This window comes from Pristiophorus japonicus, chromosome 1 (assembly GCF_044704955.1).
Source record: "Pristiophorus japonicus isolate sPriJap1 chromosome 1, sPriJap1.hap1, whole genome shotgun sequence".
In the NCBI taxonomy this organism is placed as follows: Eukaryota; Metazoa; Chordata; class Chondrichthyes; family Pristiophoridae; genus Pristiophorus; species Pristiophorus japonicus.
The window spans coordinates 190,689,830-190,707,685 of record NC_091977.1 but is presented as its reverse complement, the minus strand read 5'-3'; the positions used below and the strand labels follow the sequence as shown (position 1 = coordinate 190,707,685).

Genomic DNA, 17,856 nt, shown 5'->3' with positions numbered 1-17,856 from the left:
GCAGTTTTCACTGAATGTTGAATGTTGCAATTTCACATTCACAACATAACTTGTGGGTGTGCTTTCCCGTTGTCTATGCACTCCAATCCTTCCATCTTGATTTTGGAAGCCCAAACCTTCAGAATCATTATTGCTAGCTATACACCAGTGACTACACTTCAAAATTCATTGGCTGTAAAGCACTTTCAGATGTCCAGTGGTCGTGAAAGGTGCTATATAAATGCAAGTCTTTCTTCCTTTCTTTCTTTCTTTCTTTCACACATATCCAATTACTAACTTTTCGTCAAGGGCCACAATACTGTTATTACTCTTTCAATTTTTGTGGCTCCAACAATATCCAGTGAACTTTACTGTAGCCCCCCGCTGATATGTACAGGTATTTAATCACTGCTTGAAGATGTCAGTAGTGTGCTCAGTAAGACCCAGGTGGGAGCATATGCCACATGTAGAAACATAGAAACATAGAAATTTACAGCGCAGAAGGAGGCCATTTCGGCCTATCGTGTCCGCGCCGGCCAACAATGAGCCACATGGCTCTTGGTCAGCAGCACTAAAGGTTACATATAAACTTATGAACAATCAACAATGGCGGATAGATAAAGAGCACCCAGCCCAACCAGTCCGCCCCACACAACTGCAACATCCCTTACACTGAAACATTCTACACTCCACCCCAATTGGAGCCATGTGATCTCCTGGGAGAGGCAAAAACCAGATAAAAACCCAGGCCAATTTGGGGAAAAAAATCTGGAAAAATTCCTCTCCAACCCACCCAGGCGATCAAAACTAGTCCAGGAGATCACCCAGGCCATATTCTATTCCCTGTAGTACTTACCATTATATCTGCACCGGCCACAAAAGGTCATCCAATCTAATCCCAATTACTAGCTCTCGGTCCGTAACCCTGCAGGTTACGGCAGTTTAAGTGCCCATCCAACCCTCTCTTAAATGTGGTGAGGGTTTTTGCATCCACCACTCTTCCAGACAGTGAGTTCCAGATCCCCACAACCCTCTACGTAAAGAAGCCCCCCCTCAAATCCCCTCTAAACCTTCCACCAACCACCTTAAAACTATGCCCCCTCGTAATAGACCCCTCCACCAATGGAAATAGGCCCTTGCTATCCACTATATCCAGGCCCCTCAATATTTTGTACATTTCAATGAGGTCTCCTCTCCACCTCCTCTGTTCCAATGAGAACAAACTCAGCCTATCCAATCTATCCTCATAACTAAGATTCTCCATTCCATGCATCATCCTAGTAAATCGCCTCTGCACCCTCTCTAGTGCAATCACGTCCTTCCTATAATACGGCGACCAGAACTGCATGCAGTACTCCAGCTGTGGCCTAACCAAAATATTATACAATTTAAGCATAAACTCCCTGCTCTTACAGTCTATGCCTCGGCCAGTAAAGGTAAGAATTCCTTATGCCTTCTTAACCACCTTATCCACCTGGCCTGCTACTTTTAGGGATCTGTGGACAAGCACTCCAAGATCCCTTTGTTCATCTACACTATTAAGTGGCCGACTGCTTAATGTGTATACCCTTTCCTTATTAGCCCTCCCAAAGTGCATCACCTCTGAATTAAATTCCATTTGCCACTGCTCTGCCCACCTGACCAGTACATTGATATCCTCCTGCAGCCCATGACTTTCCTCTTCATTATCAATCACACAGCCAATTTTAGTGTTGTCTTCTTAATCATACTCCATATATTCAAATCCAAATCTTTGATATATATCCCAAAAAGCAAGGGACCCAGTACTGAGTCCCATGGAACCCCACTGGAAATATCCTTCCAGTCACAAAAACATCCATCAACCATTACCCTTTGTTTCCTACCTCTAAGCCAATTTTGGATCCAACTTGACACTTTGCCCTGGATCCCATAGGCTTTAACGTTCATGACCAGTGGAATCTTGTCAAAAGCTTTGCTAAGTCCATATACACTACATCGTACGCACTACCCTCATCAACCTTCTTGGTTACCTCCTCAAACAATTTAATCAGTTTAGTCAAACACGATCTTCCCTTAACATATCCATGCTAACATATCCATGCTGGGTCTGTTTTCTTTGGAACAGAGGGGGTTGAGGGGAGACCTGATTGAGGTGTATAAAATTATGAGGGGCCTGGATAGAGTGGATAGGAAGGACCTGTTTCCCTTGGCAGAAGGATCAACAACCAGGGGGCATAGATTTAAAGTAATTGGGAGGAGGTATAGAGGAGATATGAGGGGAAATTTCTTCACCCAGAGGGTGACGGGGGTCCTGCAACTCACTGCCTGAAAGGGTGGTAGAGGCAGACAGCCTCACTACATTTAAAAAATACTAGGATGTGCACTTAAATTGCTGTAACCTACAGGGCTACGGACCAAGTGCTGGAAAATGGGATTAGGCTGGATAGCTCTTGGTCGGCCGGCGCAGACACAATGGGCTGAAATGGCTTCCTTCCGTGCTGTAAATTTCTATAATTCTATGAAACATATAAGATTCTGAGGGGGCTCGACAAGCTAGATTCAGAGAGGATGTTTCCCCTCGTGGGGGAATAGAAACATAGAAACATAGAAAATAGATGCAGGAGCAGGCCATTCAGCCCTTCGAGCCTGCACCACCATTCAATATGATCATGGCTGATCATGCAACTTCAGTACCCCACCCCTGCCTTCTCTCCATACCCCCTGACCCCTTTAGCCATAAGTGCCACATCTAACTCCATTTTGAATATATCCAACGAACTGGACGCAACAACTTCCTGTGGTAGAGAATTCCACAGGTTCACAATTCTCTGAGTGAAAAAGTTTCTCCTCATCTCGGTCCTAGATGGCTTACCCTTATCCTTAGACTGTGACCCCTGGTTCTGAACTTCCCCAACATCGGGAACATTCTTCCTGCATCTAACCTGTCCAATCCCATCAGAATGTTATAATCTAGATCTCGAGGGCATAGTTTCAGAATAAGGGGTCGCACATTTAAAACAGAGATGAGGAGGAATTTCTTCTCTCAGAGGTTCGTGAATCTGTGGAATTCTCTGCCCAAGAGAGCTGTGGAGGCTGGGTCATTGAATATATTTAAGGTGGAGATCGATAGATTTTTGAATGATAGGGGAGTCAAAGGTTATGGGGAGCAGGCAGGAGTTGAGGCCAAGACCAGATCAGCCATGCTCTTATTGAATGGCGGAGCAGGCTCGAGGGGTCAAATGGCCTACTCCTATTTCTTATGTTCTTATGTTCTATGTCATGTGTCCTCAGCTCTTGTACTTGGGTTACACATTGGTATCATAAGCAACATCTGTGGTGCATGTGCTATCCCCATAGTCTTTGTGGTCGTTCACTCATGTTGGCATCATTGTCTGCTGGAAGTCGAAAGAAGCATGGGAGTTGCCAGTTTAATGGCATTCACAAGCAGAATTTGTGGAATAGCAGCCTTTTCTGCTGCTTGTTGCATTTCAATTCACTGACCCTGGCCAGCAATACATGAGTAACCTGCATTAGTGTGGGGTCAAGGTTGGGAAATATGACAGGGATCTCCTATGGTTGCTAAAAATTCAACATAGCTGTAACCTACATGGCCACCGATAGAGCCATCCCTATAATGCAACTGGCTCCCAAGGGGTGGAAAATGTGCATATCTTTGTTATGCCCTTAGTTGAGAATCATACAATCCCATGCAGGTGTCTTCGGACATATCCAGAAAGAATAGCTTCGCCCTGTTCACATAGTAGCGTCATAAGGATGAGTTCTAAATGAACGTCTAAGGTGTAAATGCACCTGCTTGTCATACGACTCCTCGAAAAACTGCAAATAGAAAGGTATGTTCATAGGGATTGCAAATATTGTACAGCTTAAAGTGGGACAAATTCATTATAGCCCATGAATGGGCAGTAAATTTAGAAAAGTTTGAAATTTAGCACCAGGCGCTAATGAATCACGCTGCATGCAAAATTAAATCTCATTGCTCAAAGAAAGGGTTGAGTGCTAAATCAAATGTTAATGGCCTAGCTTAGTGGCATTAGACTCAGCGTGAAGCAATATCAGGTACAGTCTAATCACAAGTCAACATTGCCATAGGCTCTTTCCAGTTCTTGAAGGGAGGTTCATTGATGCTGCAGAACCTCATTCTAGTGTAGCACTTTGAGATGTTGTGACAATAAAAATGTCACTAATTTTTAGTAGACACAAAACTCTGGAGACCAAACAAACTTTAAATGACTGAATTCAACTGTTGCACAATATCAAACTAACAAGGAAGCAACGAAACAGCACTAACCGGACAGCTACGACTCATTACTCATGATCCCTTTAAGTAGCACCCCTGGAGTTGGCATCCTCTCCCTGTCACTGTCGGGGCGAGGTGCGAAGGCAGGGGGCAACAATGAATTTTGCAAATCGGGTGCCCCGTGATCATTGCACGCTCACTGATGTCACGATTTGCTTGGCGCTGAAGTCCCTGGTGTTAACTCATAGCATAAAAACATAGAAAATAGGTGCAGGAGTAGGCCATTTGGCCCTTCGAGCCTACACCACCATTCAATAAGATCATGGCTGATCATTCCCTCAGTACCCCTTTCCTGCTTTTTCTCCATACCCCTTGATCCCCTGAGCCGTGAGGGCCATTTCTAACTTCCTCTTGAATATATCCAATGAACTGGCATCAACAACTCTCTGCGGCAGGGAATTCCGCAGGTTAACAACGCTCAGAGTGAAGAAATTTCTCCTCATCTCAGTCCTAAATGGCCTACCACTTATCCTAAGACTATGTCCCCTGGTTCTGGACTTCCCCAACATCGGGAACATTCTTCCCGCATCTAACCTGTCCAGTCCCTTCAGAATCTTATACGTTTCAATGAGATTCCCTCTCATCCTTCTAAACTCCAGTGAATAAAGGCCCAGTTGATCCAGTCTCTCCTCATATGATAGTCCAACCATCCCTGGAATCAGCCTGGTGAACCTTCGCTGCACTCGCTCAATAGCAAGAACATCCTTCCTCAGATTGGGAGACCAAAACTGAACACAATATTCTAGGTGAGGCCTCACTAAGGCCCTGTACAACTGCAGTAAGTCCTCCATGCTCCTATACTCAAATTCCCTAGCTATGAAGGCCAACATACCATTTGCCTTCTTCACCACCTGCTGTACCTGCATACCCACTTTCAATGACTGATGAACCATGACACCCAGATCTCGTTGCACCTCCCCTTTTCCTAATCTGCCGCCATTCAGATAATATTCTGCCTTCGTGTTTTTGCCCCCAAAATGGGTAAGCTCACATTTATTCACATTATACTATATCTGTCATGCATTTGCCCACTCACCTAACCTGTCCAAGTCAACCTGCAGCCTCTTAGTGTCCTCCTCACAGCTCACACCGCCACCCAGTTTAGTGTCGTCTGCAAACTTGGAGATATTACACTCAATTCCTTCATCTAAATTGCTAATGTATATTGTAAAGAGCTGGGGTCCCAGCACTGAGCCCTGCGGCACTCCACTAGTCACTGCCTGCCGTTCTGAAAAGGGCCCATTTATCCCGACTCTCTGCTTCCTGTCTGCCAACCAGTTCTCTATCCACGTCAGTGCATTACCCCCAATTCCATGTGCTTTGATTTTGCACACCAATCTCTTGTGCGGGACCTTGTCAAAAGCCTTTTCAAAGTCCAAATACACCACATCCACTGGTTCTCCCTTGTCCACTCTGCTAGTTACAGCCTCAAAAAATTCCAGAAGATTCGTCAAGCAGGATTTCCCTTTCATAAATCCATGCTGACTTGGACCAATCCTGTCACTGCTTTCCAAATGCACTGCTATTTCATTCTTAATGATTGATTCCAACATTTTCCCCACTACTGAAGTCAGGCTAACCGGTCTATAATTACCCGTTTTCTCTCTCCTTTTTTTAAAAAGTGGTGTTACATTAGCTACCCTCCAGTCCAGAGGAACTGATCCAGAGTCGATAGACTGTTGGAAAATGATCACCAATGCATCCATTATTTCTAGGGCCGCTTCCTTAAGTACTCTGGGATGCAGACTATCAGGCCCCGGGGATTTATTGGCCTTCAATCCCATCAATTTCCCGAACACAATTTCCCGCTTTATAAGGATATCCTTTAGTTCCTCCTTCTCACTAGACCCACTGTCCCCTAGTACATTCGGAAGGTTATTTGTGTCTTCTTTCGTGAAGACAGAATCAAAGTATTTGTTCAATTGATCTGTCATTTCTTTGTTCCCCATTATAAATTCACCTGAATCTGATTGTAAGGGAGCTACGTTTGTCTTCACTAATCTTTTTATCTTCACATATTTATAGAAGCTTTTGCAGTCAGTTTTTATGTTCCCTGCAAGCTTCCTCTCATACTCTATTTTCCCCCTCTTAGTCCTCCTCTGTTGAATTCTAAATTTCTCCCAGTCCTCAGGTTTGTTGCTTTTTCTAGCCAATTTATATGCCTCTTCCTTGTTTGAACACTATCCTTAATTTCCCTTGTTAGCCACGGTTGAGCCATCTTCCCTGTTTTATTTTTATTCAAGACAGGGATGTACAATTGCTGAAGTTCATCCATGTGATGTTTAAATGTTTGCCATTACTTATCCACCGTCAACCCTTTAAGTATTCTTTGCCAGTCTATTCTAGCCAATTCACCCCTCACCACCGGCAGCGCTATGGGGGGGCTTGATTTGGCATTTACATAAGAACATAAGAAATAGGAGCAGGAGTACGCCATACGGTTCCTCGAGCCTGCTCCACCATTTAATATGATCAAGGCTGATCCGATCATGGACTCAGGTCCACTTCCCTACCCGTTCCCCATAACCCCTTATTTCCTTATCGATGAAGAAACTGTCTATCTCCATCTTAAATTTATTCAATGACCCAGCTTCCACAGCTCTCTGAGGCAGCAAATTCCACAGATTTACAACCCTCTGGGAGAAGAAATTCCTCCTTATCTCAGTTTTAAATGGGAGGCCCCTTATTCTAAGATTATGCCCCCTAGTTCTAGTCTCCCCCATCAGTGGAAACATCCTCTCTGCATCCACCTTGTCAAGCCCCCTCATTATCTTATACGTTTCGATAAGATCACCTCTCATTCTTCTGAATTCTAATGAGTGGAGGCTCAACCTACTCAATCTTTCCTCATAAGTCAATCCCCTCATCTCCGGAATCAACCTAGTGAACCTTCTCTGAACTGCCTCCTAAGCAATATACCCTTTCTTAAATATGGAAACCAAAACTGTATGCAGTATTCGAGGTGTGGCCTCACCAATACTCTGTATAACTGTAGCAAGACTTCCCTGCTTTTAAACTCCATCCCCTTTCTAATAAAGGCTAAGATTCCATTGGCATTCCTGGTCACTTGCTGTACCTGCAAATTAACCTTTTGTGTTTCATGCACAAGTACCCCCAGGTCCCACTGTACTGCAGCATTTTGGAATTTTTCTCCATTTAAATAATAACTTGCTCTTTGATTTTTTTTCTGCCAAAGTGCATAACCTCACATTTTCCAACATTATACTCCAGCTGCCAAATTTTTGCCCACTAACTTAGCCTGTATGTGTCCTTTTGCAGATTTTTTGTGTCCTCCTTACACATTGCTTTTCCTCCCATCTTTGTATCATCAACAAACTTGGCTACGTTACACTCTGTCTCTTCTTCCAAATCATTAATATAGATTGTAAATAGTTGGGGTCCCAACACTGATCCATGCGGCACCCCACTAGTTACTGATTGGCAACCTGCGAATTAACCATTTATCCCTACTCTCTGTTTTCTGTTAGTTAGCCAATCCTCTATCCATACTAATATATTACCCCCCAACCCCGTGAACTTTTATCTTGTGCAGTAACCTTTTATGTGGCACCTTGTCAAATGCCTTCTGGAAGTCCAAATACACCACATCTACTAGTTCCCCTTTATCCACCCTGTTCATTACATCCTCAAAAAATTCCAGCAAGTTTGTCAAACATGACTTCCCCTTCATAACTTCATGCTGACTCTGCCTGACTGAATTATGTTTTTTCCAAATGTCCTGCTACTGCTTCTTTAATAATGGACTTCAACATTTTCCCAACCACAGATGTTAGGTTAATTGGTCTATAGTTTCCTGCTTTTTGTCTGCCTCCTTTTTGAAATAGGGGCGTTACATTTGCAGTTTTCCAGTCTGCTGCGATCTCTCCAGAATCCAGGGGATTTTGGTAAATTACAACCTGTTATGTCTATAGTGTACTTATGAATGACTCCACAATGCAATGTGTTGTACTTGAACTGTAGTGACCTTGATCCTTTATGCCAAACTCCAGAGTGCCGTGCAAGCATGGTGTGCAGCCTTTTATACAGGGCCCTTCCACCAGGTTAGGAAACCCCCAGTCTCCACCAGTTGCACCCTCTGGTGGTGCCAGCATGTATGTACATGGTGTGAACCTTATTGATAGTACATCAGGTAAACAAGTCTCCATCTTGTACAATCTCACAGTGACTACACATAGAGTACATCCATAGTCAGCATATACAACACAACCAATGCATCCACTATCTCTGCCACTACTTCTCTTATCCTAGGATGAAAGCCATCAGGTCCAGGGGATTTATCCGCCTTTAGTCCCATTATCTTACTGAGTACCACCTCCTTAGTGTTTGTGATTGTGTTAAGTTCCTCCCCCCTATAGCCCCTTGACTATCCACTGTTGGAATATTGTTAGTGTCCTCTACTATAAAGACTGATACAAAATATTTGTTCAGAGTTTCTGCCATCTCCATGTTCCCCATTATTAATTCCCCAGGTCTCATCCTCTAAAGGACCAACATTTACTTTAGCCACTCTTTTCCTTTTTATATACCTATAGAAACTCTTGCTATCTGTTTTTATATTTCGTGCAAGTTTACTTTCATAGTCTATCTTCCCTTTCTTAATCATTTTTTTAGTCATTCTTTGCTGGCTTTTAAAAGCTTCCCAATCTTCTGCCCTCTCACTAGTTTTGGCCACTTTGTATGCTCTTGTTTTTAATTGGATACTGTCCTTTATTTCTTTAGTTTGTCACTGGATTCACCTCGTCACGGCACTCCTGCCTCAGCGCCCATTTGTGCCCCTGCTAGGTGCTAACTGGAGATGCTAAGATATCAAATTTTTCCCCCTAAGAATCTGTCAGGAAAACTGCAAGTATCCCTACCTTCCTCTGTTCAACCACAGTAATATAGCAAATTTGCAAACATATACTAAAAACAACAATGTAGCTTTTAGAGCAATGATCCAGTTGAAGAGAAGAGTTTTCCCTTGTAACACCTATTTGTATGACCATTTATTTAACTTATGGAAAGCTGTTCAGGGCCTGAATTCATATTATGGGGATCGCCTGTCATTTGCATGAGTTGGGCATATAATTGGCATGCCAGATGTAATTGTCTGAAACACGTTTGGATCACATTATTGAGCATTGTATCACTGAGAGCTTTGAATGCTTCTGGCCTCAGACTCCATAATTTAGTAAACGGACACCCAGTGCTTTGGGCACCAAACATCACATCACCCATGCTATTGAATATGAACTGGGATATTCAAGTAGAATATGACCGTACCTGTGTTGTTCTAACTAACGAAAGATCAGTAGAATGCAACTAGTTGCGGTTGAGTAGCGGAGATAAAAAGAAAAATTGTGAATTCTGGAAATCTGAAAGTAAAAGAAATTGCTGGATATGCACAGCAGATTGATCAACGTAAGGTATTTGAACAGTAGAGAAATAGGGAGGGATAGACCTCCTGCAATTCTGGTGATCATGGAGAAACTTTGATAAGTTTTGAATCAGATTAAACGTGAGAAGCAGAATCCATCATAGGGTAGATGTGTGCATTGTCCTTTGGAAAGAGCAGGTCAGATAATTGAGTGACATTTCTTCTTCATTACTTGCCTGTGTTTTTAACAAAATGACTTTTAGGTCTTGGAAAAGTTGACAAAGTTGAGTTGGATTGTTCTTGCGATGTGGTGCTGGTGTGTGATTTGCATCGGGTTGTGAGAAAGACATTTTCTTAATAATGAGCAGTATCGGTATATAAAATCATCAATAAATACAAAGCTTCCTTTTCAACAGTCCGAGAAATAATTGACTGTGAGGAAAAGTTTACACAAATAAAAATATCAAGAGGTTTTCATATAAAAGGATTTACTGGCAAAATGTGGACACCCATACTAATGAATTTATTATTTTCTAATTGCTCAGGATTTCGAGATGAACAGTGAACTGAAGTCAAACGTTGTAAATTTGTTAGAGGAAGTGATGCGTGATCACGACCTGCTACCCCAAGAAAGGAAAGCCACAGCCAACATTTTAAGGTGATATTTTTATACTGTGCTAATAATTCCTTGTTGTGGTCTATATTTACCACATTGAAAACGTACTTAAAATACAGCAACAGGATGGCAGAATTTTCTTAGAGCTTCCCCGGTTATTTGTGCTCTAAAGGCGTTTGTATCTAGAAGCAAAGCATGGAGATAATCTTGAATTTGTACAAGATCCTAGTTAGGCAACTCTAGGAGTATTATCTACAAATTTAGGTCCCCCTTTATAGAAAGGATAGAAACATAGAAACATAGAAAATAGGTGCAGGAGTAGGCCATTCGGCCCTTCGAGACTGCACCGCCATTCAATGAGTTCATGGCTGAACATGCAACTTCAGTACCCCATTCCTGCTTTCTCGCCATACCCCTTGATTCCCCCTAGTAGTAAGGACTACATCTATAAAAGCAATGGAAAAGAGGCAGTGTAGATTCACTGGCATGTTACCAGGGATAAGAGGTTATGAGGCCGAAATTGTCCCTTTCTATAAGGCCCGTGGCCGCCTGAAAGCGACAGCCACAGATTGGTGAAGAATGGCCGCCAAGTCTCTGAGTCTACAATAACAAGCAGGAAAAAATTTAAGATAATCACAATAAGAATTAAAGGGAAGGAGCAAAAAACATTTTTGCACAGAGGGCGATAAAAATATGGAATTCTCTGCCACAAACCATTGTTGGAGCAAAAACCATAAATTGTTTTGAAAAGGAATCAGATAGCTGTTTGGAGAAGAAGAACGTTACAGGGTTTGGGGAGCAAGCATAAGATTGAAATTAAACTTGGTTGGTCATGTGAAGACTAACACCAGCACAGATTCGATAGGCTGGTCCGTTTCTGTGCTGTACCATTCTGTGACCACCTAGGGGCAGGGAGGTAGGAACAGGGTATCAATAACAGTGTTAGACCCATAGGCTAAATGAGATGGGGTGATAGCAGTTGAATTAGGATGGATGGAGGCAAGAATACTAAAAAATTAAGAGTAGGAGATCACGGACTGGATTTTCGGTTCTAGTCATTTCGGGGTAATGGTGGTGGAGCGGTAAAGTTTGCGCCGGGAAATGGTTTAAGTCCTTAGTCACAAAATTCAACTGCTGGGCCCTGAATGTGGAGCGGAGCACTAAGAGAGGCGTTCCACACCTCTCTTAGAACACAAGGCCGGCTGACCAACTGAAAATCCTGAGCTAAAGAGCTGGCCTCGGTGCTCCCTCAGAGAGATTTGCTTGAAGAAAAGAAAATCAGCACAAAACACACAAAAAACTTCCCAATACCTTGACCACCCCACATTAGGATAAATTGCAAAAATAAAAATAAACCAAACAATCACACTTACCTCGTTCATTACTTACTTCACTCACCGCCGCTGGGACACCTCTGGGTTTCCAGGGGTTCCCACTAGGGCGGCTACGGGACGCTAGAGACTCAGCGTCAATTCAAAATCTAAATGCAGTGTAAAGCGGTGACGTTCCACACCGGCCCGCTGCTCCCAGGTGGTGCTGCTCAGCCCACCGCCCCCTCGCCCAAAACCCTCAATGAATTTCCCGGCACTGCAATCTGGCCGCCCACCCATAAATCATTCCCGTCGCCATTGCCGCCCCTCAGGGGCGCCAACAAGTGCAGCAGAAAACCTAAAATCCAGCCCCAAGTCACTAAAAAAAGTTACAGAGTAAGTGCTATATGGTGCCTCTTTACTCTGGGTATAAATTTGACACTGGTACATGTTTACAACAGTACAAGCCAGCAGCATCTAACTACACTGCCAACTCAATATTGCTTTGTGTTCAGACCAATAGTTGTAAATTGCAAACTGGAACTGACAAGACTGGAATCATACTGCAAGCTGTGCTTTGCACTATGTGAACCAGAAAGAAGCTCCGACATGCTTGATGCCATTGCGGGACATAAACTTGTTGAATTCCGAGCTGGTGAAACACGGTCCAAAGACGTCGGGTAAGCCACAGGTGGCGATCATGTCCCGGAGGCTTTCAATGGTGACTGTGGACGTGCTGGATGACACGATTACGCATTCAATCCATTTGGAGTAAGCGTCCACTACTACTAAAAACATCTTTCCCAGAAAAGGGCCGGCAAAATCTACGTGGATCCTGGACCACGGTTTGGAGGGCCATGACCACAGACTCAGTGGAGCCTCCCTTGGTGCATTGCTCAGTTGTGAGCAAGTGTTGCACTGATGCACGCGTGACTCCAAGTCCAAGTCAATGCTGGGCCATCAAACATGCAACCTGGCAATTGCCTTCATCATGACAATGCCTGGGTGGGTACTGTGTAGGTCGCGTATGAACGTTTCCCTGCCTTTTTTTGGCAAAACCACGTGATTACCCCATAAGAGACAATCCGACTGGAAGGACAATTCATCTTTGCGTTGGTGAAACGGCTTAATTTCATCTTGCATTTCCCCAGGAATAACTGACCAGTTCCCATTTGGGATGCAACTCTTTACTAACGATAGCACAGGATCCTGGCTGGTCCAGGTCCTGATCTGGCGAGCTGTGACGGGTGACCCGTCGCTCTCAAAAGCATCCATGACCAGTAGCAAGTCTGCGAGCTGTGCCATTTCAACCCCAGTGGTGGGTAATGATAGCCAGCTGAGAGCATCGACATAGTTTTCAAAGCTTGCTCCATGGCGGATAACATAGTCATAAGCGAATAATGTTAGTTCCCATCTTCGGATGTGGGACGAAGCATTGGTGTTTATACCTTTGCTCCCTGAAAACAGCGAAATGAGCGGTTTATGGTCAGTTTCAAGCTCAAACCAAAGTTCAAATAGGTATTGGTGCATTTTCTTAACCCCATATACACATGCTAACGCCTCTTTCTTGACCATATTATAGGCTCGTTCAGCCTTAGACAGACTTCTAGACGCGTATGCAACCAGTTGGAGGTTGCCCGATACATTGGCTTGCTGTAACACACAGCTGACCCCGTACGATGAGGCGTCACAAGCTAGCACTAAACATTTACATGGGTCATAGTGTACAAGTAACTTATTTGAACATAGCAGGTTCCTGGCCTTCTCAAAGGATGTGTCTTCAGATTTGCCCCAAACCCAGTCGCCACCCTTACGTAGCAATATGTGCAAAGGCTCTAACAACGCGCTCAACCCGGGTAGAAAGTTACCAAAATAGTAGAGGAATCCCAGGAACGAATGCAGCTCCATCACATTCTGGGTGCATTCTTGATGGCCTCTGTCTTTGAGTCCATGGGCCTGATGCCGTCTGTTGCAATCTTTCTCCCCAAAAATTCGACTTCTGGTGCCAGGAAAACACACTTGGAGCATTTCAGCCTGAGTCCCAGGCAACTTACACCTCTTCCAGGTTGTGTAGATGTTCGATGGTGTCACGACCAGTGATCAGGATGTCGTCTTGAAACACAACGGTGCGCAGAACAGATTTCAGCAAACTCTCCATGTTTCTCTGGAAAATGGCTGCAGCCGAGTGAATCCCGAAAGGGCACCTGTGGTATATAAACAGCCCTTTGTGTGTGTTGATGCACGTCAGTCTTTTCTCGAAGATTCAACCAGCTCCTATGTTGGACGTTGGACCATTGCTTGGAACAATCCACAATGATAGGTCATAGAAACAAATAGGTGCAGGAGCAGGCCATTTCGCCCTTCGAGCCTGTACCGCCATTCAATATGATCATGGCTGATCATGCAACCTCAGTACCCCACCACAGCCTTCTCTCCATACCCCCTGATCCCTTTAGCCGTAAGGGCCACATCTAACTCCCTTTTGAATATGTCCAACGAACTGGACTCAACAACTTTCTGTGGTAGAGAATTCCACAGGTTCACAACTCTCTGGGTGAAAAGGTTTCTCTCATCTCGGTCCTATATGGGTTACCCCTTATCATTAGATTGTGTCCCCTGGTTCTGGACTTCCCCAACATCGGGAACATTCTTACTGCATCTAACCTGTCCAGTCCCGTCAGAATTTTATATGTTTTTATGAGATCCCCTCTCATTCTTCTAAATTCCAGTGAGTATAAGCCTAGCCGATCCAGTCTTTCTTCATATGTCAATTCTGCCATCCCGGGAATCAGTCTGGTGAACCTTCGCTGCACTCCCTCAATAGCAAGCACGTCCTTCCTCAGATTAGGAGACCAAAACTGCACACAATACTCAAGGTGTGGTCTCACCAGGGCCCTGTACAACTGCAGCAAGACCACCCTGCTCCTATACTCAAATCCCTTTGCTATGAAGGCTAGCATGCCATTTGCTTTCTTGACTGACTGCTGTACCTGCATACCTTCAATGACTGATCTACCATGACACCCCGGTCTCATTGCACCTCCCCTTTTACTAACCTGTCACCATTCAGATAATAATCTGCCTTCCTGTTTTTGCCATCAAAGTGGATAACCTCATATTTATCCACATTATACTGCATCTGCCATGCATTTGCCCATTCATCTAACCTGTCCAAGTCCCCCTGCAGCTTCTTAGCATCCTCCTCACAGCTCGCACTGCCACACAGCTTAGTGTCATCTGCAAACTTGAAGATATTACATTTAATTCCTTCGTCTAAATCATGAATGTATATTATAAATAGCTGGGGTCCCAGCATTGAACCCTGCGGCAGCCCACGAGTCACTGTCTGCCATTCTGAAAAGGACCCGTTTATTCCGACTCTTTGCTTCCTGTCTGCCAACCATTTCTCTATGCATGTCAATACGTTATCCCCAATACCATGTGCCTTAATTTTGCACACTAATCTCTTGTGTGGGACCTTGTTGAAAGCCTTTTGAAAGTCCAAATACACCACATCTACAGGTTCTCCCTTATCCAGTCTACTAGTTACATCCTCAAAAAACTCTAGAAGATTTGTCAAGCATGATTTCCCCTTCATAAATCCATGGTGACTTAGACCGATCCTGTGACTGCTTTCCAAATGCACTGCTATTACATCTTTAATAATTGACTGCAGCATTTTCCCCACCACCAATGTCAGGCTAACCGATCTATAATTCCCTGTTTTCTCTCTCCCTCCTTTTTTTAAAAGTGGGGTTACATTAGGCACCCTCCAATCCATAGGAACTGATCCAGAGTCCATGGAATGTTGGAAAATGACCATCAATGTATCGACTATTTCTAGGGCCACTTCCTTAAATACTCTGGGATGCAGACTATCAGCCCCTGGGGATTTATCGGCCTTCAGTCCTTTCAATTTCCCTAACACCATTTCCTGACTAATAAGGGTTTCCCTCAGTTCCCCCTTCTCGCTAGACCCTCGGTCCCCTAGTATTTTCGGGAGGTTATTCGTGTCTTCCTTAATGAAGACAGAACCAAAGTATTTGTTCAATTGATCTGCCATTTCCTTGTTCCCCATTATGAATTCATCTGATTCTGACTGCAAGGAACCTACATTAGTCTTCACTAATCTTTTTCTCTTCACATATCTATAGAAGCTTTTGCAGTCAGTTTTTATGTTCCCTGCAAGCTTACTCTCATACTCTATTTTCCCCCTATTAATTAAACCCTTAGTCCTCCTCTGTTGAATTCTAAATTTCTCCCAGTCCTCGGGTTTACTGCTTTTTCCAGCCAATTTATATGCCTCTTCCTTGGATTTAAACTTTCCCTAATTTCCCTTGTTAGCTACGGTTGAGCCACCTTCCCTTTTTTATTTTTATGCCACACAGGGATGTACAATTGTTGTAGTCCATCCATGTGATCTTTAAATGTCTGCCATTGCCTATCCACCGTCAACCCTTTAAGTATCAATTGCCAGTCTATCCTAGCCAATTCACGTCTCATACTGTTGAAGTTTCCTTTCTAAAGTTCAGGACCCTAGTCTCTGAATTAATTGTGTCACTCCCCGTCTTAATGAAGAATTCTACCATATTATGGTCACTCTTCCCCAAGGGGCCTCGCACGACCAGATTGCTAATTAATCCTCTCTCATTACACAACAGCCAGTCTAGGATGGCCTGCTCTCTAGTTGGTTCCTTGACATATTGGTCTAGAAAACCATCCCTTATGCATTCCAGGAATTCCTCCTCCACAGTATTGCTACCAGTTTGGTTAGCCCAATCAATATATAGATTAAAGTCATCCATGATAACTACTATACCCTTATTGCACGCGTCCCTAATTTCCTGTTTGATGCCGCCCCCAACCTCCCTACTACTGTTTGGTGGTCTGTACACAACTCCCACTAACGTTTTCTGCCCTTTGGTGTTTCGCAGCTCTACCTATATAGACTCCACATCATCCAAGCTAATGTCCTTCCTTACTATTGCGTTAATCTCTTTAACCAGTAACCCTACCCCACCTCCTTTTCCTTCCTGTCTGTCCTTGCTGAATATTGAATACCCCTGGATGTTGAGTTCCCAGCCTTGGTCACCCTGGAGCCACGTCTCCCTAAACTCAATTACATCATATCCGTTAACAGCTATCTGCGCAGTTAATTCATCCACCTTATTACGAATGCTCCTCGTATTGAGACTCAGAGCCTTCAGGCTTGTTTTTTAACATCTTTGTCCTTTTAGAATTATGTCGTAATGTGGCCCTTTTTGATTTTTGCCCTTGATTTCTCTGCCCTCCACTCTTGTTTTTCTCCTTCCTACCTTTTGCTTCTGCCCCCTTTTTACTTCCCTCTGCCTCCCTGCATAGATTCCCATCCGCCTGCCATGCACAGCTCCATCATACGATACCTCCACTGCCGCACTTCCAGTGACTGGTATGAGCTCTTTGGTGTAGGTACGCAGCTTTGCATTAATCGGGCTCAGTTTGGGCCTTTGTGCTTTAATGCCCAACAGTTTCTCGAAAGCCTTCTGGCTCATTATTGACTGACTCGCACCTGTGTCCATCTCCATGGATACTGGAACTCCATTTAATTTGACTTTCAGCATTATAGGAGGGCTCTTGGTGGTGAAGGTATGTACCCCATACACTTTTTCCTCGGGTTGAGATGCCTGTGCTGCGTGATCCGCGACGGATCGATCATCCTCTGCCACGTGGTGTGTCGCAGCATGTTTGCACATTCGCTGGCGGTGCCCCATCGTTGCACAGCCTTTGCACCCGTAGTGCTTGAATTGACATTGATGGGCCCGGTGATTACCCCCGCAGCGCCAACACGGTGCTAATGGATTCACATTCACCCCCGATGGCGGACTCTGAGTCATCACAGGTCTTGCAGCCTCAGACGTATAGGCCCTGCCAGATGCAGTTCGGCCTGCTAGCGACGTCATTTTATGCACAGTACTTGCCGGTGAGCTTTGAGGTTGAGAAGATATCTGTTTGGTGTTATCGTCTGTGGCCATGCTTGCCTGGGCGATCGCGATGGCCCTGCTCAGGTCTTGGGTTTCGGCAGCCAGCAGCTTTCGAAGAATGACCTCATGGCTGATGCCCAGCACGAAAAAGTCCCGCAGCATTTGCCCCAACGCAGCTCCAAAATTGCAAGATCCTACGAGGCGTCTCAGGTCGGCGACATAATCTGCCACGTCCTGGCCCCCGGAGCGATGATGCGTGTAAAAACGATAACTGGCCATGAGGATACTCTCCTTCGGCTTGAGGTGGTCCCGAA

General features: G+C 44.3%; 1 protein-coding gene across 1 annotated transcript in view; it reads left to right on the top strand.

Moving 5' to 3' along the window:
• rasgrf2b (Ras protein-specific guanine nucleotide-releasing factor 2b) overlaps nucleotides 1–17,856 on the top strand; it is a 404,619-nt gene that overhangs the window by 325,418 nt on the left and 61,345 nt on the right. The window contains exon 19 of the mRNA XM_070867471.1: nucleotides 10,202–10,314. Coding sequence (XP_070723572.1) covers nucleotides 10,202–10,314 — 113 coding nt within the window. The remainder of the gene's footprint in view (nucleotides 1–10,201; nucleotides 10,315–17,856) is intronic.